Source organism: Oncorhynchus mykiss, chromosome Y (assembly GCF_013265735.2).
Source record: "Oncorhynchus mykiss isolate Arlee chromosome Y, USDA_OmykA_1.1, whole genome shotgun sequence".
Lineage (NCBI taxonomy): Eukaryota > Metazoa > Chordata > Actinopteri > Salmoniformes > Salmonidae > Oncorhynchus > Oncorhynchus mykiss.
This window is the reverse complement of record NC_048593.1, coordinates 17233061-17258560: the sequence shown is the minus strand read 5'-3', so window position 1 is coordinate 17258560 and position 25500 is coordinate 17233061. Positions and strand designations below refer to the sequence as shown.

The 25500-nt window shown below is 48.6% G+C and overlaps 1 protein-coding gene across 3 annotated transcripts in view; it reads left to right on the top strand.

Moving 5' to 3' along the window:
- Nucleotides 1-25500, top strand: part of LOC110509728 (breakpoint cluster region protein) — a 131026-nt gene that overhangs the window by 76500 nt on the left and 29026 nt on the right. For all 3 annotated transcript variants that reach the window (XM_036967543.1, XM_036967542.1, XM_036967544.1), the window contains exons 2-4: nt 14349-14533; nt 22068-22172; nt 22307-22492. In XM_036967543.1, coding sequence (XP_036823438.1) covers nt 14349-14533; nt 22068-22172; nt 22307-22492 — 476 coding nt within the window. The remainder of the gene's footprint in view (nt 1-14348; nt 14534-22067; nt 22173-22306; nt 22493-25500) is intronic.

Here is a 25500-nt window from a genome sequence, read left to right as displayed (position 1 = left end):
GACCAAGCGCCGCTGGTGCTGCCTCCCTGCTGGGGAGCTGGAGGCTGGGCTTTAGGTTAACTGCCCGTGGCGTGGCCTGGCTGATTGGCTGTTGGCAGGGGCCTGGCTCTGTCCTAGAGCCGCAGAGGGCTCAGGTCTGCCCGCTTTAAAGGATCCCAGGCCCTGTAATGGGGGTAATGCGGCGTGCTCTGGGAGACGAGGGGACCGCGCCGCTCGCCCTCCCAGCCGCTCCACCGCCCACAGACCAGGCCGCTGCTACTGCTGAGGGCTAGTTTCAGGTGGCAGGGATGTTGAGATGACGGCTTATAGCCTCTCTCCTCCTCCCTTACCTCCTCCACTTCATCTCTCGAGGACCCTCTCTCCTCCTCCCTTACCTCCTCCACTTCATCTCTCTAGGACCCTGTCTCCTCCTCCCTTACCTCCTCCACTTCATCTCTCTAGGAAGGACCCTGTCTTCTCCTCCCTTACCTCCTCCACTTCATCTCTCTAGGACCCTCTCTCCTCCTCCCTTACCTCCTCCACTTCATCTCTCTAGGACCCTGTCTCCTCCTCCCTTACCTCCTCCACTTCATCTCTCTAGGAAGGTCCCTGTCTCCTCCTCCCTTACCTCCTCCACTTCATCTCTCTAGGACCCTGTCTCCTCCTCCCTTACCTCCTCCACTTCATCTCTCTAGGACCCTCTCTCCTCCTCCCTTACCTCCTCCACTTCATCTCTCGAGGACCCTCTCTCCTCCTCCCTTACCTCCTCCACTTCATCTCTCTAGAACCCTGTCTCCTCCTCCCTTACCTCCTCCACTTCATCTCTCTAGCACCTTCTCTCCTCCTCCCTTACCTCCTCCACTTCATCTCTCTGGGACCCTGTCTCCTCCTCCCTTTCCACCTCCACTTCATCTCTCTAGGACCCTGTCTCCTCCTCCCTTACCTCCTCCACTTCATCTCTCTAGGACCCTGTCTCCTCCTCCCTTACCTCCTCCACTTCATCTCTCTAGGACCCTGTCTCCTCCTCCCTTACCTCCTCCACTTCATCTCTCTAGGAAGGACCCTGTCTTCTCCTCCCTTACCTCCTCCACTTCATCTCTCTAGGACCCTGTCTCCTCCTCCCTTACCTCCTCCACTTCATCTCTCTAGGACCCTGTCTCCTCCTCCCTTACCTCCTCCACTTCATCTCTCGAGGACCCTCTCTCCTCCTCCCTTACCTCCTCCACTTCATCTCTCTAGGACCCTGTCGCCTCCTCCCTTACCTCCTCCACTTCATCTCTCTAGGACCCTGCCCTGGTCTGGATCAAGTGTATCATGTCAGTTTGAGGCCTATCACTTACCTCAGTCAGCAGATAAGCCACACAGCAACACAGAGACACACTCACTACTGAACTCTGTCCAACTGCCTTGGCTCTGGACTACTATATTCATGGCACCAGCTGCACCACATTACCTAATTGGCCTAATTGATAGGCAGGGTAATACGTTATTGGATTTTAGCCCCCACTCCTTAGGGTGTCTCATCATGGCAGCTAGCTTCCCCCATGACACGAATACATGGTGACACTGAGCCTGGTGACCCCTCTGACCTCTCCATGAATACATATACCCCTGGCCTGAGGGCCTGGTTCCAGCCCTCTACACTGGACGTGTCCTGTCGCAGTTACCAGCTGGGATTGGTGTGAAGATATGTTTTGATTGGTCCTCATCATGTTCCCTTTCATGTTCAAATATAGTGGTACTTTTCCAAACACAGCTACAGTAGCCATTAGATAGGCAGTTTAAAGTCCCCTATGAAACTCCCTCTCTTCCTCCTTCTCTCCCTCTCTTCCTCCTCTCTCTCCCTCTCTTCCTCATTCTCTCCCTCTCTTCCTCCTCTCTCTCCCTCTCTTCCTCCTCTCTCTCCCTCTCTTCCTCATTCTCTCCCTCTTCCTCCTTCTCTCCCTCTCTTTCTTCCTTCCTCTCTTCCCTCCTCTCTCTTCCCCTCGTCTTTCCTCTCTCCCTCTCATCCCTCCTTTCTCTCCCTCTCTCCCAGCGCAGACACGTAGAGCGTATGAAGCGTTCTGCAGATTCCCAGGCAGATTAAAATGCCATGTCGCACATAGATAAATTAATGAGCCTTCCCTCTACACACACACACACACACACACACACACACACACTGCTGTTGCCACGGTGCTTATGATACATTAGAAGGAGGGGTGGAGGGCTTAAGTGCGCCCAAAGATTTCCGGCCGTGGCGAGATCACAGGCCGGCTCCTGCAAAGCCCCATGGGAATGGAAAAAGAGCGAGCGAGAGACACAAGGGGAGAGAGAGTGCCATCTGATTCTAAGGGCGCACCTATTGTGTTCCTCTGAAAGGGGCTGGCTGCGAGGGAAAGAGCAAATAGGTGCTGTCGATAAGGAATGCATTATTACTGTCATTATCTTCATCAGTGGAAGAGAGAGAGCAGCAAGCCATTTAAAGCACATATCCTTCCTCATATTAAAACCGCTCTTCACCATTATTCACATTCACTTGCTTCACATTCTATGTCTCGCCGGTAGAACTGGTATCTATTGCGCAGAGTTCATGTTCCCAAAATGTAGCCGGTCATTTCAAATGCCTTATTATTAGTCTCTGTCTCCGTGTGATTCTGCAGCCATTTGAATGCCTGTGTGGGGAATAAAGCGCTGCTGGGTAATGAGCCTCTCTGAGCGTTCCAAAGGGCACCCTATTCCCTACATAGTGCACTACTTTTGACTAGAGCCTTATGGACCCTGGTCTAAAGTATAGTGCACTATAAAGGGGAAGCGGGTGCCCTTTGGAACGCGGGCTCTGTCTTAATGACTTTTAGCGGTTCAGAAAGAGTACGCGGCGAGCGTTTAGGGTATCAAAGACCGGGCTGGAGATGATGATAGCGTGAGTTGATTAAGACACACGGGGCTGATGTAGAGAGAGAGAGCGAGAGGCCACCCTCTGACGTGTCCTGAGGCGAGATGTAAAACCCGAAGGCAGCACAGCACTGACACGACACACGGAATCATGGCCAGATGTCATGTAGGCGATGCTACCTCTGGAGCTGTCTGTCTCTCTGCCCGCCTGCCTACAGTGCATTCAGAAAGTATTCAGAGCTCTTGACTTTTTCCACATTTTGTTACGTTACAGCCTTATTAAAAAATTTATTAAAATGTTTTTTTCCCCTCATCAATCTACACACAACACCCCATAATGAGAAGAACTGTTTTTTAGAAAATGTTGCTTAATTATGAAAAATTATATACAAAAATATCACATTTACGTAAGGATTCAGGCCCTTTACTCAGTACTTTGTTGAAGCACCTTTGGCAGCGATTACAGCCTCGAGTCTTCTTGGGTAGGATGCTACACAAGCTTGGCACACCTGTATTTGGGGAGTTTCTCCCAATCTTCTCTGCAGATCCTCTCAAGCTCTGTTAGGTTGGATGGGGAGCGTCGCTGCACAGCTATTTTCAGGGCTATCCAGAGACGTTCGATTGGGTTGAAGTCCGGGCTCTGCCTGGGCCACTCAAGGACATTCAGAGACTTGTTTTCGAAGCCACTCCTGCGTTGTCTTGGCTGTGTGCTTAGGGTCATTGTCTTGTTGGAAGGTGAACCTTCGCCCCAGTCTGAGGTCCTGAGCGTTCTGGAGCAGATTTTCATCAAGGATCTCTGTACTTTGCTCCGTTCATCTTTGCCTTCATCCTGACTAGTCTCCACGTCCCTGCCTCTGAAAAACATCCCCACAGCATGATGCTGCCGCCACCATGCTTCACCCTAGGGATGGTTTTGGTCATGTGATGAGCGGTGCCTGGTTTCCTCTAAACGTGATACTTGGCATTCAGGCTAAACAGTTCAATCTTCATTTCATCAGACCAGAGAATCTTGTTTCTCATGGTCTGAGAGTCCTTTAGGTGCTTTTTGGCAAACTCCAAGCGGGCTGCCATGTGCCTTTTTACTGAGGAGTGGCTTCCGTCTGGCCACTCTACCATAAAGGTCTGATTGGTGGAGTGCTGCAGAGATGGTTGTCTTTCTGGAAGGTTCTCCCATCTCCACAGAGGAACTCTGGAGCTCTGGTTCTTAGTCCATCGGGTTCTTGGTCATCTCCCTGACCAAGGCCCTTCTCCCCCGATTGCTCAGTTTGGCCGGGCGGCCAGCTCTAGGAAGAGTCTTGGTGGTTCCAAACTCCTTCTATTTAAGAATGATGGCGGCAACTGTGTTCTTGGGGACCTTCAATGCTGCAGAAATGTTTTGGTACCCTTCTCAAGATCTGTGTCTCGACACAATCCTGTCTCTGAGCTCTACGGACAATTCCTTCGATCTCATGGCTTGGTTTTTGCACAGACATTAACTGTCAACTGTGGGACCTTATATATACAGGTGTGTGCCTTTCCAAATCATGTCCAATCAATTGAATTTACCACAGGTGGACTCCAAACAAGTTGTAGAAACCTCTCAAGGATGATCAATGGAAACAGGATGCAGCTGAGCTCATTTTCGAGTCTCATAGCAAAGGGTCTGAATACTTATGTAAATATGGTATTTCTGTTTTTAAGTTGTAATACATTTGTTTTAAATTTAGAGAAACCTGTTTTTGCATGCTCATAATGGGGTATTACGTTTAGATTGCTGAGTTTAATTTTTTTTTATTTAATCAATTTTAGATAATGGATGTATGTGGAAAAAGTCAAGGGGTCTGACTACTTTCCGAAGGCACTGTATCTGTCCGTCTGCCCAAACCAGGAAGCTATAAATGACAGTTAACTCTTGGTTCAGATCCTCAGTCTTACAGTAGTAGAGGTACCACTAACCATAGATGACTGAACATGATGAGAGCCCAGTGGATGTTGAGGGTGTGAGAGAAACCCTGTTCTGTGTTCCTCCCATGTGTCTGTCTTTAGATGCAGAATGGATGGGGGAATTTCCTCGGCACTAACCTCGTTTTCTGTGATTAAATCACCACCAACTATTTTTGAAAGGCTCAATCATTGAAAACATTCCCATCGGTCCCTGTGACAGCTAACACACACACACACACACACACACACACACACACACACACACACACACACACACAGCTTGAGTCTGTCACTGCTGCTGGGAGTGGGACCATGGGAACGTCAGTGTTTCTACAGACAGATACAGTAGTAACAGAAGAGACATCATGGCAGCTTATTCCTAGTCATTTGAAGATGTCTTTGCACTTGAAAGATTCTGTCGGCCAGGGTAGGATAGCGTGGTAGTTGATGTGAAGGATTCTGTCGGATAGGATAGCGTGGTAGTTGATGTGAAAGATTCTGTCGGCCAGGGTAGGATAGGATAGCGTGGTAGTTGATGTGAAGGATTCTGTCGGGTAGAATAGGATAGCGTGGTAGTTGATGTGAAAGATTCTGTCGGCCAGGGTAGGATAGCGTGGTAGTTGATGCGAAGGATTCTGTCGGGTAGGATAGGATAGCGTGGTAGTTGATGTGAAAGATTCTGTCGGCCAGGGTAGGATAGCGTGGTAGTTGATGTGAAAGATTCTGTCGGCCAGGGTAGGATAGCGTGGTAGTTGGTTTGAAGGATTCTGTCGGGTAGGATAGCGTGGTAGTTGATGAGAAGGATTCTGTCGGGTAGGATAGCGTGGTAATTGATGTGAAGGATTCTGTCGACCAGGGTAGGATAGCGTGGTAGTTGATGTGAAGGATTCTGTCGGGTAGGATAGCGTGGTAGTTGATGTGAAGGATTCTGTCGACCAGGGTAGTATAGCGTGGTAGTTGATGTGAAGGATTCTGTCGGGTAGGATAGCGTGGTAGTTGATGTGAAGGATTCTGTTGGCCAGGGTAGGATAGCGTGGTAGTTGATGTGAAGGATCCTGTCGGCCAGGGTAGGATAGCATGGTAGTTGATGTGAAGGATTCTGTCGGGTAGGATAGCGTGGTAATTGATGTGAAGGATTCTGTTGGCCAGGGTAGGATAGCGTGGTAGTTGATGTGAAGGATTCTGTCGGGTAGGATGGCGTGGTAGTTGATGAGAAGGATTCTGTCGGGTAGGATAGCGTGGTAATTGATGTGAAGGATTCTGTCGACCAGGGTAGGATAGCGTGGTAGTGGATGTGTAGGATTCTGTCGGGTAGGATAGCGTGGTAGTTGATGTGAAGGATTCTGTCGGCCAGGGTAGGATAGCATGGTAGTTGATGTGAAGGATTCTGTCGGGTAGGATAGCGTGGTAATTGATGTGAAGGATTCTGTTGGCCAGGGTAGGATAGCGTGGTAGTTGATGTGAAGGATTCTGTCGAGTAGGATAGCGTGGTAGTTGATGTGAAGGATTCTGTCGGCCAGGGTAGGATAGCGTGGTAGTTGATGTGAAAGATTCTGTCAGCCAGGGTAGGATAGCGTGGTGTGAAGGATTCTGTCTGGTAGGATAGCGTGGTAGTTGATGTGAAGGATTCTGTCGACCAGGGTAGGACAGCGTGGTAGTTGATGTGAAGGATTCTGTCGACCAGGGTAGGATAGCGTGGTAGTTGATGTGAAGGATTCTGTCGGCCAGGGTAGGATAGCGTGGTCGTTGATGTGAAGGATTCTGTCGGCCAGGGTAGGATAGAGTGGTAGTTGATGTGAAGGATTCTGTCGGCCAGGGTAGGATAGCGTGGTCGTTGATGTGAAGGATTCTGTCGGCCAGGGTAGGATAGTGTGGCATACCTCTCATTGTTTCTTATGTGTCTGTCTCTTTCAGAGTAACAGCTGATAGCTATACACACGTTGAAATGGAACGCTCTCGGCTACTGATGTGGAAATACCTGCTACACTCTGGGACAAACACACTGTACTACACACCACACCATGTCCTCATTTCTCTCGGTCTCTCTCTCTCTCTCTGTGTGTGTGTGTGTGTGTGTGTGTGTGTGTAGCTGGTGTGATTGTAGGGCTGACTCCCCCCCCCCCCCTGCGTCTGTGTTTTCAGACTCATCCCCTCCTCACTGAAACAAAAGGGATGATTTTCTCCCCAGCGGGGCGCAGGGTGTTGTGGGGTAGACACTGTCCGCCTTGGCTCCGTTCCCAGGTAATTTAACCGGCGCTGCCGTTGGTGTGTTTCCACCGAGATGATCACGCTATGCACCGCTCAAAGAGATTCCCTCTGATTGGCTTATTATCATTCATACTTCTACAGACGGCTGGACATTAGGCACATTGTTTGGTGTGATTTGTAAATTAGTAGGTCCTACTGTTGATGAGCTAGACCTACTTCCAGTTGTGTAAAGTACTTGTGTAAAATGTTTTTTAAAGTTTCTTGGGTATCTGTACTTTACTATTTATATTTTTGACAACTTTTACTTTACTACATTCCTAAAGAAAATAATATACTTTTTACTACATACATTTTCCCTGCCACCCAAAAGTACTCGTTACATTTTGAATGCTTAGCAGGACAGGAAATTGATCCAATTTCACGCACTTCTCAAGAGAACATCCCTGGTCATCATCTGGCGGACTCACTAAACACAAATGCTTTAGAAATTGTAAATTGTAAATTATGTCTGAGTGTTGGAGTGTGCCCCTGCCTATCCATACATTAAAAAAAACAAGAAAATTGTGCGATCACTTTTACCTGAGGCATTTTCTATTAAGGTATCTTTACTTTTACTCAAGTATGACAATTGGGTACTTTTTTCACCACTGCCTAGATCAGGGAGGTACTTTATCTGTGAGGTGTCGCCTCTCCTTCTCAGTCTCCTGCCTGTCTGTCTCCTTGTCTGTGTCCCAAATGGCACCCTATTCCCTTTATAGTGCACTACTTTTGACCAGAGCCCTTTGGGCCTAGTGGTGCGCTATAAAGGGAATGGGGTGGCATTTGAGACTCCCTCCTGGGTTTGGTCAATAAAGAAGTGCCCCACCCAGGGTGTTTCATTCCTGACGGGTATTGAGGCGCTGGTACAGTCACCCAAGCATTTTACGGCCCCATCCTTCCTTAATGACAAGACGGTGACAGCGCTTATCATATTAGCTGCTGTCAAGCGTGGCAAAACGGGATTACCACGGCAACGCTGTGATCAACTTCATTTGATCCCGCTCTGTGCCCACAGCTATGCTTTAGCTGAGATTTCCATTTTGGCTGATTTTCCGCCCCTTCTCTCCTTCAGTCTCCTGCCCCCTCCCTAGAGGTCCGCCCCCTCTCTAGAGGTCTGCCCCCCAAACCCACACATTTGTTGACACTCTTATTTCGGGAGCATTAATAAAACCTGCCACATTGGAGGAGATGCGGGGTGGGCAGGGGTGTGTCCAATTTATCTCCCCGATCCAGACCTGCTCCCTCACAGACTCAGTAAAGCTGAGTCCCCCTAATCCTCTGGGCCCCTCTGTAGAGGAAACCTGGTGGACGGAGGAACTTGCTCTGTATAGGAAACAGTCATAGACACTAAGACACTATGGATGGAAATAGCCAAATAGATGGATTAAGAGAAGGGCCTTGAGCACTGTAGCATTACATTAGGCCCGGCCTGGGTGAGGTGGGGTGTACTGGGTGAGGTGGGGTGTACTGTGCTGGGTGGGGTGTACTGTGCTGGGTGAGGGGGGGTGTACTATGCTGGGTGAGGTGAGATGTGCTGTGCTCCATGTCTTCTATTCTCCTCTCCACGTCTTCTCCTCCTCTTCTCTCCACGTCTTCGCCTCCTCTTCTCTCCACGTCTTCTCCTTCTCTTCTCTCCACGTCTTCTCCTCCTCTTCTCTCCACGTCTTCTCCTTCTCTTCTCTCCACGTCTTCTCCTCCTCTTCTCTCCACGTCTTCTCCTCCTCTTCTCTCCACGTCTTCTCCTTCTCTTCTCTCCACGTCTTCTCCTCCTCTTCTCTCCGCGTCTTCTCCTCCTCTTCTCTCCACGTCTTCTCCTCCTCTTCTCTCCACGTCTTCTCTCCACGTCTACTCCTTCTCTTCTCTCCACGTCTTCTCCTCCTCTTCTCTCCACGTCTTCTCCTTCTCTTCTCTCCACGTCTTCTCCTCCTCTTCTCTCCATGTCTTCTCCTCCTCTTCTCTCCACGTCTTCTTCTCCTCTTCTCTCCACGTCTTCTCCTCTTCTCTCCACGTCTTCTCCTTCTCTTCTCCTTCTCTTCTCTCCACGTCTTCTTCTCTTCTCTCCACGTCTTCTCCTTCTCTTCTCTCCACGTCTTCTCCTCCTCTTCTCTCCACGTCTTCTCCTCCTCTTCTCTCCACGTCTTCTCCTCCTCTTCTCTCCACGTCTTCTCCTCCTCTTCTCTTCATGTCTTCTCCTCCTCTTCTCATCTTCTCTCGCTCCATAAATGCGTTGTGGGCAGGAGCGACCCTCTCTCTCCCCCTCCCTCCCTCTCCCCCTCCCTCTCTCTCTCCCTCTCCCCCCCCCTCCCTCTCTCTCTCCCTCTCTCCCCCCTCCCTCTCTCTCTCCCTCTCTCCCCCTCCCTTCCCCTCTCTCCCTCTCTCCCTCCCTCCCTTAGGAAAAGTGCTTTCTGCCTGATGCATGTCTGGGTCTGCCTCAGGCCACTCCTCTCTCTCTCTCTCTCTCTCTCTCTCTCTCTCTCTCTCTCTCTCTCTCTCTCTCTCTCTGTGTCTGTCTCTGTCTCTGCCCTACTCCATACATTTTCCCAGTCTTTCTCTTTCCCGCCTTCGTTCTCTCTCTCTCTCTCTCTCTCTTTCTCTACACCACAGGGACTGACTGAGTTTAGTCACTGAACGTTTCATCTGTGTGTTTACGTCAAGCTTTCCTTCAGTATCCAAGCACTAGTATCTATTTTAAATCACAAATACAGTCGTGGCCAAACGTTTTGAGAATGACACAAATATACATTTTCACAAAGTCTGCTGCTTCAGTGTCTTGAGATATTTTGTCAGATGTTACTATGGAATACTGAAGTATAATTAGCATTTCATAAGTGTCAAAGGCTTTTTATTGACAATTACATGAAGTTGATGCAAAGAGTCAATATTTGATGTGTTGACCCTTCTTTTTCAAGACCTCTGCAATCCACCCTGGCATGCTGTCAATTAACTTCTGGGCCACATCCTGACTGATGGCAGCCCATTCTTGCATAATCGATGCATGGAGTTTGTCAGAATTTGTGGGTTGTTTGTTTGTCCACCTGCCTCTTGAGGATTGACCACAAGTTCTCGATGGGATTAAGGTCTGGGGAGTTTCCAGGCCATGGACCCAAAATATCGATGTTTTGTTCCCGGAGCCACTTAGTTATCACTTTTGCCTTATGGCAAGGTGCTCCATCATGCTGGAAAAGGCATTGTTCGTCACCAAACTGTTCCTGGATGGTTGGGAGAAGTTGCTCTTGGTTGATGTGTTGGTACCATTCTTTATTCATGGCTGGGTTCTTGGGCAAAATTGTGAGTGAGCCCACTCCCTTGACTGAGAAATAACCCCACACATGAATGGTCTCAGGATGCTTTACTGTTGGCATGACACAGGACTGGTGGTAGCGCTCACCTTGTCTTCTCCAGACAAGCTTTTTTTCCAGATGCCCCAAACAATCAGAAAGGGGATTCATCAGAGAAAATGACTTTACCCCAGTCCTCAGCAGTCCAATCCCTGTACCTTTTGCAGAATGTCAGTCTGTCCCTCATCTTTTTCCTGGAGAGAAGTGGCTTCTTTGCTGCCCTTCTTGACACCAGGCCATCCACCAAAAGTCTTCGCCTCACTGTGCGTGCAGATGCACTCACACCTGCCTGCTGCCATTCCTGAGCAAGCTCTGTACTGGTGGTGCCCCAATCCCACAGCTGAATCAACTTTAGTAGACGGTCCTGGTGCTTGCTGGACTTTCTTGGGCGCCTCACAACAATTGAACCGCTCTCCTTGAAGTTCTTGATGATCCGATAAATTATTTATTTAGGTGCAATCTTACTGACAGCAATATCCTTGCCTGTAAAGCCCTTTTTGTGCAAAGCAATGATGACGGCACCTGTTTCCTTGCAGGTAACCATGGTTGATAGAGGAAGAACAATGATTCCAAGCACCACCCTCCTTTTGAAGCTTCCAGTCTGTTATTCGAACTCAATCAGCATGACAGAGTGATCTCCAGCTTTGTCCTCGTCAACACTCACACCTGTGTTAACGAGAGAATCACTGACATGATGTCAGCTGGTCCTTATGTGGCAGGGCTGAAATGCAGCAGAAATGTTTTTGGGGGGATTCAGTTCATTTTCATGGCAAAGAGGGACTTGCAATTCATCTGATCACTCTTCATAACATTCTGGAGTATACTCAAATTGCCATCATACAAACTGAGGCAGCAGACTTTGTGAAAATTTATATTTGTGTCATTCTCAAAACTTTTCGCCACGACTGTACACAAGAGATTAGGAAAAATGCTTGAATGCGCATATTTAATTTTAATTTTAATTTTATTTTATTTTATTTATCCGTTATTTTACCAGGTAAGTTGACTGAGAACACGTTCTCATTTGCAGCAACGACCTGGGGAATAGTTACAGGGGAGAGGAGGGGGATGAATGAGCCAATTGTAAACTGGGGATTATTAGGTGACCGTGATGGTTTGAGGGTCAGATTGGGAATTTAGCCAGGACACCGGGGTTAACACCCCTACTCTTACGATAAGTGCCATGGGATCTTTAATGACCTCAGAGAGTCAGGACACCCATTTAACGTCCCATCCGAGAGACGGCACCCTACACAGGGCAGTGTCCCCAATCACTGCCCTGGGGCATTGGGATATTTTTTAGACCAGTGGAAAGAGTGCCTCCTACTGGCCCTCCAACACCACTTCCAGCAGCATCTAGTCTCCCATCCAAGGACTGACCAGGACCAACCCTGCTTAGCTTCAGAAGCAAGCCAGCAGCAGCAAGCCAGCAGTGGTATGCAGGGTGGTATGTGTGTGTATTCACCTACACGGTTGGGACGTATGTGTGTGTATATGCATGAGAATAATGTGTGTACACCAGAAATAGAACAGTCTGTCTGTGGAGAGGCCTCTTCACTTTGTTTTCAACTAGAAGCCAATGGCCTTCCCAGATGTCAGGGCAGCAGTCTGCCTCGCCTTCAGCTGGAGGAGGAGAGGAGAGGTAGAAGGAGAGGAGGAAAAGAGGGGGAACAGTGTAGGAAACGACAGGGCTACAGAGCAGAGGAGGGCTGGGAGACTCCGCCATGTCACGCTCCAGGGGCAGAGGTTTCCTTCACACTGCTAGCGGACTGGCGGCAGACACACATACACACACTAACCTACGCGCACACACACACTCACACCCAGGCACAGAAAAGTACACCGTTCATAACAGCACCGAAGTAGGTGTCCTTTATACAGTTACCTAGAGCTGGCATCAGTAGACCAGTGTTTCTGGAAGTCAAGTCACATGATACTTCTGTAGACCTCGCCCTCTGGTGTTTTGGAAAAGACCCATGCGTTGCCATGGCATCTGAACACCTGCTTTCCCCTGTGTGGTTGTACTTTTCCACCTGCTTGGGGAAAAAGGCCTCTTACACCCCCCCCCCCCCCCCCCCCCCCCCCAAAAAAAAAAACGTTTCCATGCCAATGTGATTTCACTGTGTTTTTCCCTGTTGGCGATGGCTGGGCTGCCAATGGTTCCAAGAGGAAATCAATGAGAGATGAGGGCGAGGGTTTGTGTGTGCGTGTGCGTGTGCGTGTGTGTGTGTGTGTGTGTGTGTGTGTGTGTGTGTGTGTGCGTGCGTGCGTGCTGGATTCCTCCCATGTGGGGACTGCTCGGGGTTAGGCAGGAAGCGGGAGCTGGGGTGTGACCAGAATGAGTATGACTGCAGCTGTGGAGCCTGCCAGCGGACAAATGGAGGACCTGTGCAAAGAGGGGAGGGGGGGGGTAGAGACTCACTGGGCTCGAGGGGCTCTTATACTGTAGACTCTGTCTGGGCCTGGAGGGGACTGTCTATGGATGGGTCTGAGTTACGGTATGTTCCCAGGGGCTAGGAGCTAAAGCACAGTGACCTTACCCCTGACCCATGACTGCCTTATGATATCTAATCCCTCCCTACTGCTCTGAGGCCAGGCGCATACAATTAGTCTTCAATCATAACACACACAAACAGACCACTAATACAGGCCTGTACAGAATACATGCTTAGGGGATTGACAGGTTGACTTAGTTAATGTGTGTTTGGATGTCTTTGAGTTGTGGGTGGTTGTACTTCAACACTAAGGCACGGTAAACAACTCTGTTACTCTACTTACCGTGGTGTTTTGTCCTGATACGCCCCTCTGCCATAAGATCTTCTCTCGTGCAGCAGATACCTTGTTGTATTCAGAGGTGGTCGTAGTCTTGTGTGGTCAGGTAGGCCATTCTTGGTTGTGATTACAGCCATCACAGACTACTACTCTACTCACACAGTCATCTGTGAGTGTTCCTCTGGCACATATTTTACTAGTGTCTCTCTTAATGGCCCTTGGCATGGGGTACTGGGCGGACACCGGGCAGGCGGTGTGCCCATCATCAGACAGACAGTCCCTCTGTGTTCCCCTGGCATGGCCTGGCAGCATGCCGCTGCAGGGCGGCTTGCAGCAGTGGGCACTAGCCAGTAGGCAGACAGAAAGTCACTATGGGCAGTAGGCTCTGGGCACAGTGGGCAGTGGACACCCAGGCAGGCAGGGGAGAGTGGGATATCTCACACTTAGATAGAGGTTAGATTACTCTGCTGTACTCATGGAAGGAGAGAGAGGAGACTGGCTGCATGGAAGGAGAGAGAAAGAGAGTGAGAGACAGAGAGAGACACAGAGAGAGACACACAGAGAGAGACACAGAGAGAGACACAGAGAGAGACAGAGAGCGAGAGAGACGGAGAGAGTGGCACAGTAAGAGACAGAGAGCGAGAGAGAGAGAGACAAAGAGACACGGAGAGAGACAGACACAGAGAGAGACAGAGAGCGAGAGAGACAGAGAGCGAGAGAGACAGAGAGCGAGAGAGACAGAGAGCGAGAGAGACAGAGAGACAGAGAGCGAGAGAGACAGAGAGCGAGAGAGACAGAGAGCGAGAGAGACAGAGAGCGAGAGAGACAGAGAGAGAGACACAGAGAGAGACACAGAGAGAGAGACAGAGAGAGAGACACAGAGAGAGAGTCACAGAGAGCGAGAGAGACAGAGAGAGGTTTCAGAGGCCAATCAGCACACATGAACCATGGTCAGCTGTCGTGGGGGGTATGTATGTGTGTGGGGGGTTGACCAAAAGGTCTCTGACATTCTGACTCAGATGCCTTCCACTCAGCATTACACACACACACTTCCCAGAACTCTGCACTGTACTCAGCCTCCTGGCCTTGAAGGAATTTGGCCTACAAACGGAACTGTCCTAGACATACTAGGATAAAGAAACGTATATACTGTGACTCAACAACATGATCACGACTAGAAATTATTTGACTGACGTTTGTTCCCTCCACTTACAGATGGTCCATTCACGGGGACCCCTCCCACTTATGGTTATGATGCAGACCGTGCGGAGGAGCAGAGGCGCCACCATGACATCCTGCCCTACATCGACGACTCGCCCTCCTCCTCGCCACACCTCAGCTCTAAGAGCCGCAGCAGCCGAGACACCCTCTCCTCTGGATACCTTGAGTCCTCCAAGTCGGTGAGTGTGCCCCTTCCCACTTCAATTAAGTCTACCACAAAGGTCATCTCCCACTCATTCCAGGAAGCTCCTCATATCGAACAGGGAATTCCTTCCCAGTCTATAGAGTACCACAGTATGAGTCACAATGCCCATAAGACCTAGTGGTCAAACAGGGAAATGGTTCCAATTGTTTTTTACACCATTCATTTTCCCCATAGGGGATTTTAGAAACATTTAAAATAAGGGCTGTGTTTCAGTGAAGGCTCACCCTGGCATGACGTTTTGATAAACGTGTAAATCTCTCTAGGACAAGCTGACTTTTATCAATATATTCACCTGTATTTAACCCCACAAGATGAAATGCTAATTAGCTGCTAATGTGGCTATCATAAATAGCTACAAATGCCATGATGGTCTGAACGAGACTGCCAAATCTCTGGATTAACTATCTAATGTTGGCTAAATGTAGTATTGAATAAATTGGCTACATTTCTTTAAACGGACAATTCTGTGAACTGTCTTGTACAAGTTTTAAGTTGACACAAGACGTGACGTGCAGGTGCTCGCAGGGATTTGTGGTTTTGCATGATGTCCACTTTGACGCTAATTAGCATGTTCAAACCTGAGAGTAGACGGAGCCGAATATATTGCTAAAAGTCACCTTGTCCGAGAGAGATTTACATGGTTGTCACAACAGGCGAAGCAGAAACACAGCCCTTGTTTTAAGTGTTTCTAAAATCCCCTATGGGGAAAATGAATGCTATAAAAAAACGATTGGAACCATTTCCCTGTTTGACCGCTAGGTTTTATGGGTATTATGTCACCTTCACTGTGGGTGTCTATTCTATCACCCCCTGGCCCTCCCTCACGGCCTCAACCATGAAGAGACATAGATAGACACCTATCTCTGAGGCACGTCATCTAACTACCTGTAAGCTTATTATTGTCATCAATTAGCTCTATTACCTAAGTTATATTGCGTTTTTTGTGACGTGATTGAACCTGTGATGGGTGTGTGTGTACACCTCACTGTTAGCCTGGTGCAGTGTGAGTATGTGTCGTGCTAAACACACTGTGCTGCAGTCGCTCTCTCGTCTGGAGGAAGTAGCCACATCAATGGTCATAAAGGAAGGCCTATGACCCGCCCCTGTCTCGCCTCAGTGGCAGAGAGAGCGCTTGTCAAATTGATTGATGGTTGAATCTTCTAATAAATGATGAGTCCCTGGGGTGCACCCAACCTCTGACCGTTTGGGTTTGTCTCACTCATTGGTTTTAATAAGCACACACACACACTCTTTCTCTCTCTCTCTCTCCCTCTCGGTCTCTCACTGTCCACAAAGAGTGATGGATTTGTTATACAATAGCAGGGATTGAGTGAACATTGATGCGGGGACTCTGTGCAGGTATTTGATGGGGTTGAGGTCAGGGCTCTGTGCAGGTCAGTCAAGTTCTTCCACATCAATCTCAACAAACCATTTCTTTATGGACCTCCCTTTGTGCACATGGGCATTGTCATGCTGAAACAGGATAGTGCCTTCCCAAACAGTTGCCACAAACTTGAAAGCACAGAATCATCTCGAATGTCATTATATGCTGTAGCGTTAAGATTACCCTCCACTGGAACTAAGGGGTCTACAGTAGCCCGAACCATGAAAAACAGCCCCAGACCATTATTCCTCCTCCACCAAACTTTAGAGTTGGTACGATGCATTCGGGCATCCGAATGTTCTCCTGGCATCCGCCAAACCCAGATTTGTCCATCGGACTGCCAGATGGTGAAGCGTGATTCATCTCGAGTCCACTGGCAGCGGCGAGCTTTACACCACTCCAGCCGACGCTTGGCATTGCGCATGGTGATCTATGGCTTGAAACCTATGACGGTGATTGCATGGCTGTGTGCTCGATTTTATACACCTGTCAGCAACGATGTAGCTGAATTTGCCAAATCCACTAATTTGAAGGGGTGTCCACATACTTTTATTTATACAGTTTGTTACATTACAGCCTTACAGAATTTGATCAAATAAAAAATGTTCCTCATTAGTCTACACACAATACCCCATAATGACAAGGCGAAAACAGTTGTCATTTTGTTTGCAAATGTATTACAAATACGTAAGACCCTTTTGAGACTCGAAAATTGAGCTCAGAATCCAAGATTGAACTCTTTGGCCTGAATGCCAAGCGTCACGTCTGGAGGAAACCAGGCACCATCCCTACGGTGAAGCATGGTGGTGGCAGCATCATGGGACCTTTTTCTGCTACACCCGTTGCTGACAAAAAAAATCAGTGGCAGGGACATGGAGACTAGTCAGGATCGAGGGAACGATGAACAGAGCAAAGTACAGAGAGATCCTTGATGAAAACCTGCTCCAGAGCGCCCAGGACCTCAGACTGGGGTGAAGATTCACCTTCCAACAGGACAACGTCACTAAGCACACAGCCAAGACAATGCAGGCGTGGCTTCGGGACAAGGCTCTGAATGTCCCTGAGTGGCCCAGCCAGAGCCTGGAATTGAACCCGATCGAACATCACTGGAGAGACCTGAAAATATCTGTGCAGCGACGCTCCCCATCCAACCTGCCAGAGCTTGAGATGATCTGCAGAGAAGAATGGGAGAAACTCCCCAAATACAGTTGTGCCAAGCTTGTAGCGTCCTATCCAAGAAGACTCGAGGCTATAATCGCTGTCAAAGGTGCTTCAACAAAGTACTGAGTAAAGGGTCTGAATTTTTATGTGAATATTATATTTCCGTTTTTTATTTTGTAATAAATTTGCTAACATTTCTACAAACCTGTTTTTACTTTGTCAGTATGTGGTGTTGTGTGTAGATTGATGAGGAAACAAATCAACTTAATCAATTTTAGAATAAGGCTGTAACGTTTCAAGATGTGGAAAAATTCAAGGGGTCTGAATACTTTCCGAATGCACTGTACAGTGCATCTCCCCCAGAGTCTTCCACTACCATCAGGCCATTCCTGAGTGATCACATCACCCCTGAGGCAACGACCTGGAAAAAGGTCACTCTCATGTCTGTGGGCCCAGCCAACTCTTCTGAAGCGTTAAGATTCTCCTCAAGGCTGTTAAATGTCTTTAACGAGTCCCCACTGCCTGGCAATGTTTGTTGCCTGACTAAAACGAAAGTCATCGTGGGATGCAATGTGGCAGATGTCAACACCGAGACGTAGAATAAGTAGATAGACTAACCGCCAGGCGCCCCTGTAGCATATCTCTCTGTCAATGTCTAGTTAGTCGGTCTCTCTTGAAATGGAAAGTATTACAGTACAATAACTCACTCCTGTACAGAACAAGATTATTCAGAGATGTTTATATTTCGGGTTACACCCGAGTGTTTCGTTAATAAATACTTCAGAGAGAGGGACAATGGTGTTTTTCCAGAGAAAATATGAGAAATGAAAGTGAACAGGGCTATTATAAAATGAGATGCCCACACCGCCTCCTACCTGGCTTTGAACCTTATGGAAACTGACGTCTCGCTGCCATGGGAGACAGAGAGAAGAGAATACATGTTATTTAAATGTTTCTATGTTTCTCTCAATGTCCTCAGTTATTAGATTTACTCATATGATATTAACTGTTAGTATATATTATGGTGTATTTCCAGTGAGCAATTAGCTTGAGACCTACTTTAACAAATCGGTAGCGATGATGAATCCATGCTATTAGCCCCACTGCTAGTTGTGTATTTAGGATGTATTTAGTGAATGAGAAATGAACACAAGTCAAGGTACACAAAGTTACTGTAGACTGACTTTGGTTGGGTGCTTTCCTTTTGATTGTCCTACTATTTACACACATACACACACACACACCGGACACACTCAACTCTTTTAGTTGTGTGTACAGTATGTACCTACTTTAAGGGAGTGGCTGCTGTTGTTAGCTGAGCTTTAGGCCCAGCCCTAGACACCCCCCCCCCCCCTGTCTTGGCTGTCTGCACACTGAGAGGGGCTCATTAGTTGTTGCCGTGACAATGAATAAAATATGTTATTATGGAGATGTGATGGGCCCTCCCGAGGTGAGGAGGAGTGTCTGGGCCTGAGCAGTGAATGAATGAATGAACACGCATTGTTTTCCCTCCTCACTCAACTCCACAATGGAAACGTGGGCTGGCTGGGCCCGTTATAACTCGAGAAGGTTTCACAAAATGTTCTCTTCACTCATTTTTATTTAAGGAGATTCTCTGGTACTTTCAAGCCAGTGGTTCTAGAAGTGATCCCTGAAAATGACGTACTACATCACATATGTGCAGATATACATCACGTATACGCAGATATACAAAGGTATGTGGACACCCCTCAAATGAGTGGATTCGGCTATTTCAGCCAAACCTGTTGTTGACAGGTGGATAAAATCAAGGACAGAGCCATGTAATCTCCATAGACAAACATTGGCAGTGGAATGACCTTACTGAAGAGCTCCGTGACTTTCATCGTGGCACCGTCATAGGATGCCACTTTTCCAATAAGTCAGTTTGTCAAATTTCTGCCCTGCTGGAGCTGCCCCAGTCAACTGTAAGTGCTGTTATTGTGAAGTGGAAACGTCTAGGAGCAACAACGGCTCAGCCGCGTAGTGGTAGTCCACACAAGCTCACAGAACGGGACCGCTGAATGCTGACGCACGTAGAGCGTAAAAATTGTCTGTCAACACTCACTACCGAGTTCCAAACTACCTCTGGAAGCAACATCAGCACAAGAACTGTTCGTCAGGAGATTCATGAAATGGGTTTCCATGGCCGAGCAGCTGCACACAAGCCTAAGATCACCATGTGCAATGCCAAGCGCCGGCTGGAGTGGTGTGAAGCCGCCATTGGACTCTGGAGCAGTGGAAACGAGTTTTCTGGAGTGATGAATCACTCTTCACCATCTTGCAGTCCGACAGATGAATCTGTGTTTGGCGGATGCCAGGAGAACACTACCTGCCCGAATGCATCGTACCAACTGTAAAGTTTGGTGGAGGAGGAATAATGGTCTGGGGCTGTTTTTCATGGTTTGGGCTAGGCCCCTTAGTTCCAGTGAAGGAAATCTTAAATCTTAATCTTACAGCATACAATGACATTCTAGACGATACTGTGCTTCCAACTTTGTGGCAACAGTTTGGTCATACATCTGTTCTCAGTCATGTAGCTAGTCCAAACATCCAAAGCGTGCATACTCTTGTCAAATAAAATACTTTAAATGATCTTCTCTTTTAACACTCTTGTGAAGTATGGAAGCAGAAAAGGCCTGTTGTATAAGAGCCAGAGAAACACAACCAAACACAGCACAGACCCCTGGGTAATGGGATCCACAGCATAGACCCCTTGGTAATGGATTCCATCAGTTTGTCTGGACCCCTGTAGTTCCCCAGAGACTCTTACTGACATCTGCTGCTTCCACTACCTGTGCAGTGGCCATGGAAACAGGAGTTTCAGGCTCATTTACCCCCCCATTAACACATACATACACACACACAAGGTGCTTTCTCGCATTGTGTCATTCATTTCAGCATTTATGCATTTTTTGGATTATCTCTCCTATGGCTTCTGTTTCTAAACTGTTGCACACACACACACACACACACACACACACACACACACACACACACACACACACACACACACACACACACACATATATACACACACGTTTGTTTTACTATCCTTGTGGGGACCAAACATCTGATTCCCATTCTTAACCTAACCTTAACCCCTATCCCCTAATTCTAACCCTAACCTTAAATCTAACCACCTAAAATAGCATTTTTCCATGTGGGGACCGGTGAAATGTCCCCATTTTCCTTGTTTTGCTATCCCTTTGAGTTCATCTGGTTCCCACAAGGGTAGGAAAACCAAACACACACACACACAATCACACAAAGAGAAAATCCCCTTACCTGAGCGTGCATTATGTCTGCCCTTATCCTGTCTGAGACTAAAGTACATTCTCATCATAGTCTCCAAATGAAGGCAGTAGTCAGATTCCTCTCTATTGTAGCTTACCCCCCCCCCCCCCCCCACACACACACACACTCTCAGAATCTCTCTGAGCCACAGGCTGTGTTCTGTAGTAGCTGGGCACAGATAGCTTTACTTCAGCTTAGTGAATGGGTTGGATAGCCCAGACCCAGGAGAGGTACTACCTGGCCCAGCTGTGGCCTTCTCTACCCTGCTCTACTCTCTCCTAGCTTTGCCTCCTACCATGACTCTCCTCTGTCACGGAGCCTGGGGGTTAGCTTTTCCTCCTGCTATGACTCTCCTCTGTACTGGAGCCTGGGGGTTAGCTTTGCCTCCTGCCATGACTCTCCTCTGTACTGGAGCCTGGGGGTTAGCTTTGCCTCCTGCCATGACTCTCCTCTGTACTGGAGCCTGGGGGTTAGCTTTGCCTCCTGCCATGACTCTCCTCTGTTCTGGAGCCTGGGGGTTAGCTTTTCCTCCTGCCATGACTCTCCTCTGTACTGGAGCCTGGGGGTTAGCTTTGTCTCCTGCCATGACTCTCCTCTGTCCCGGAGCCTGGGGGTTAGCTTTGCCTCCTACCATGACTCTCCTCTGTACTGGAGCCTGGGGGTTAGCTTTGCCTCCTGCCATGACTCTCCTCTGTTCTGGAGCCTGGGGGTTAGCTTTGCCTCCTGCCATGACTCTCCTCTGTACTGGAGCCTGGGGGTTAGCTTTGCCTCCTGCCATGACTCTCTTCTGTCCTGGAGCCTGAGGGTTAGCTTTGCCTCCTGCCATGACTCTCCTCTGTCCTGGAGCCTGGGGGTTAGCTTTGCCTCCTGCCATGACTCTCCTCTGTCCTGGAGCCTGGGGGTTAGCTTTGCCTCCTGCCATGATTCTCCTCTGTACTGGAGCCTGGGGGTTAGCTTTGCCTCCTGCCATGACTCTCCTCTGTACTGGAGCCTGGGGGTTAGCTTTGCCTCCTGCCATGACTCTCCTCTGTACTGGAGCCTGGGGGTTAGCTTTGCCTCCTGCCATGACTCTCCTCTGTCCTGGAGCCTGGGGGTTAGCTTTGCCTCCTGCCACGACTCTCCTCTGTCCTGGAGCCTGGGGGTTAGCTTTGCCTCCTGCCACGACTCTCCTCTGTCCTGGAGCCTGGGGGTTAGCTTTGCCTCCTGCCACGACTCTCCTCTGTCCTGGAGCCTGGGGGTTAGCTTTGCCTCCTGCCACGACTCTCCTCTGTCCTGGAGCCTGGGGGTTAGCTTTGCCTCCTGCCATGACTCTCCTCTGTCTGGGCCATTTTTAGATACCAACTTACATCGCACGGGAAACCCTGACTGCCAGAGTTATTTTAGTTTCCTTGGTTAGGCGAGACGGCCCAAAGCTCAAAGCATGTTGAGTGTTTTTACTCTTGGGTTGGCCTGGAAGAATGCTAGAACAAAGACGAAGCTGTGTCTTTTACACCCCAGCTTTTATAAACTATTGCTCCTCTAATCTTCCCACTACGCTGTTGTCATTCAGACTCAAACTAATGCTCATGCCTGGTGTGCATGGTCTCATTCTGTACAGTACTTGTGTTGTGCACTTTTGTCATTGTTGTTTCCTGTGTGTTCGCTGCAGACGGAGTTGGACCTGGAGAAAGGCCTGGAGATGAGGAAGTGGGTTCTGTCTGGGATCCTGGCCAGCGAGGAGACCTACCTCAGCCACCTGGAGGCACTGCTACTGGTGAGATGCTGCAACGAACACACACACACACACACACACACGACTTGCCGGGAACGCTCTATGTGTCACTTGCACACAAACACACACACACTATACAAACTCTCTCTCTATCTCCCTCCCTCCTATTCTCTCAGCCTATGAAGCCTCTGAAGGCAGCAGCAACCACGTCCCAGCCGGTGCTGACCATCCCCCAGATCGAGACCATCTTCTTCAAAGTGCCTGAGCTCTACGAGGTCCACAAGGAGTTCTACGACGGCCTGCTCCCCCGGGTGCAGCAGTGGAGCCACCACCAGCGTGTGGGGGACCTCTTCCAGAAACAGGTGAGGTCATAAGACAGATCCTTGGGGTGTTCCCCCTGTGTCTGTCGGAGCCTGGAGCCTGACTCGGGATGACAGAGGACTTCCTAATGAGTCCCTCCCTGGACCTGGCTACATGGCAACATGACATCGCCCCCCCCCCCGCAGGAGAGCTGGGCCTGTCACGAGTGCTGTGTGTAAGGGGACAGTGGACAGGGAGAAGGAGAGTGTCACCATGCTGTCTTTTCTACTGAGACGAATGCTACACTGAGCGTTGTGTCACTAAGAAGCAGCCTATAAATAATGCCAAACGCCGAGCGATGGGAGACTTAGGTGGAAAAAATCTGCCGATGAGCCCTTGAGCAAGGCACTTGAACCCTAATTGCTCCTGTAAGTCGCTCTGGATAAGAACGTCTGCTAAATGACACAAAAAAAAAAACATGTAAAATGAGTATTTTATTTGTCTGTTTAAACTGTCAGGGCAGCACATGCCGGAATCCTTTTCTGCATTTTATTTATTAATTGTTTAGTTTTTTTCTCCTCCGTCTCTCTTGTCTGTGTCTGCTATGTGATAATCAGTGGGATCAACCTCTGCATTTTGCGTCTCCCAGCAGACAAGCATCGAGAGAGGAGCAATTTTAATTAATGGATAGTAGGCTCTCTCTCTCTTTCTCTCTCTCTCTTTCCCTCCATCCCCCTCTCTCTCTCTTTCTCTCTCTCTCTACCTCTATCCCTCCCTCTCTCTCTCTCTCTCTCTCTCTCTGTCTCTCTCTCTGTATCTCTGTCTTTCTCTGTATCTCACTCTCTCTCTCTCTCTCTGTGTCTCTCTCTCTGTCTCCCTCTCTCTCTGTGTCTCTCTCTCCCTCTCTGTCTCTCTCCCGCCCTCCCTCTCTGTATCTCTCTCTCGCTCTCTGTTTATCTCTGTTTATCTCTGTCTATCTCTGTATCTCTCTCTCTCTCTCTCTCTCTCTGTGTCTCTCTCTCTGTCTCCCTCTCTCTCTCTCTCTGTCTCTCTCTCTGTCTCACTCTCTCTGTCTCTCTCTCTCTGTCTCACTCTCTCTGTCTCTCTCCTGCTCTGTCTCTCTCTCTCTCTCTCTCTCTCTCTCTCTGTCTCTCTCTGTCTCTTTCTCTCTCTCCGTCTCTCTCCCTCTGTATCTCTCTCTGTCTCTCTCTCTGTATCGCTATATCTCTCTCTCTTTCTGTATCTCTCAGTCAATCTCTCAGTTGTAGCATCAGGAGGTCATCATTTCCTCAATTCCTGCTCCTCTCCTCTCTCGACAGACGTCAGTCAATGAGAGTCAGGGGGAGACGACGCCGACGCGGCAGAAACAGTCTCCCTACCTGACAGCCATTTAGGGTGGAGGAGGGGAGCGAGAGGGGGAGGAGAAGAGAGTCTCTCAGATAGAGCTGTCTCTCCCTGTCAGCCAGAGGAGTAGTAACGGCACATCACTACCAGAAAGAAGGGACAAAAACTCCTGGAAAGCCTCTAAATGGGGCTAAATAATAGACAGTAGTGTTTTCCCCTCGGTGCACACTCCCTCACTGCTGTTTCTCATGTAGGCCTACTGAGACACCATGAAGACTGCCATGTCTTTGTTTAGGAGAGATGGATAACAATGGTGTATTTTAAGAGTCATTTACACAAAGTGTTCAGTATATACACTGACATGATGTACATGTACTGTACATGCTTTGTGTATTGTAAGGTTACATTCTAGATAAGAAAATCATCCCAACCATGTGGTTACGCTCGTCATATTTCAAATCCAATTTGATTGGTCACATACACATATTTATCAGATGTTTTTGCGGGTGTAGCGAAATGCTTGTAAACCTCACCGTGCGTTCATCCAGCAACTGTGTGTCCCGAGCGGCTCCAGTGGCTCCCGTTGTGTTGTCTGCAGCGCTATTACCGCCATTCCGGCTCCTCCCCGCCCATAGTGGGATTGTCACGCTCTGAATTCCTGTCCACTGTGCTGCAGATTGATTCTGGCCCGAGGCAGGACTCAGACACAGTGGGGATAGGATTGCTGTAAATGGCTTTACCCCGTAACATCCAGCACCTCCTGGAAAAAACGTGGGTTTCTTTCGACAGAGTGCCAAAATCGATTGTCTCTTTTGTGACGGCAGTGGACATGAAATGCTGTAGAGGTCATGGCGTCACACCGGGGGATAATGTGCATGTGAGGGAATTGGGATGAGCTCACACACTCTACCCCATAGAAGTAAAACAGGCTTGGAACCTCTAACCCTGGCAATTTGACTGGTAAACACATTGGTACGCTCGCAATGGCTGCCTGGTATTGTGACGCAATCATTTTCAAGGTAATGTAGAAATGACGCTATCTTATGTGGCTCATGCAATGGAATGTATTTTTTGTGATGTCAGTTGAGTTGATTCAACTTGATGAGTACTCTTCCTGCTTTTACTTCCTGCTTTTACTTCCTGCTTTTACTTCCTGCTTTGCTCCTATGGGTACACTCGCAATTGCCGCCGGTCCACCCATTATACCCATTGACTTGAATGGGGACGCCCGTTCTCTTCATCCTGTGCTCTCCCCTCCTCTTTATCCCCTGCTCTCACGCTTGTATTCTGGAGAATAGATTGGGCTGTTGAGCGCGAGGGAGATGAATAGTGTCACTGGGCGGGCAGGGTTTCAAGGAGTTAGGACGGCTGAATGAGATTTCCAAATGTGCTTTCACAGCAACCGTTTCCACAGACGCTAATTACTCAGCCCAGCGCAGGCCTCCACTCCAGCAGGTTAGCGTTTTTCGTGGTGAATATTGTTCTGCAGCTCCGCGGAGTGGTCACTAGCTGGCACTGCCACAAAGTCATAAAGTCAGATTTTTAACCTAACCTAACCTTAACCACACCACTAACCCTAATGCCTAACCCTAACCTTAAATTAAGACCAAAAGCACATATTTGTTTTCATGAATTTTTATAATATGGCCAATTTTGACTTTTCAGCTGGCCCATCGAGTGGAAATCGCTTAGTTCTGCCTCAAGGACAAGACTCGTTCCAATAAAC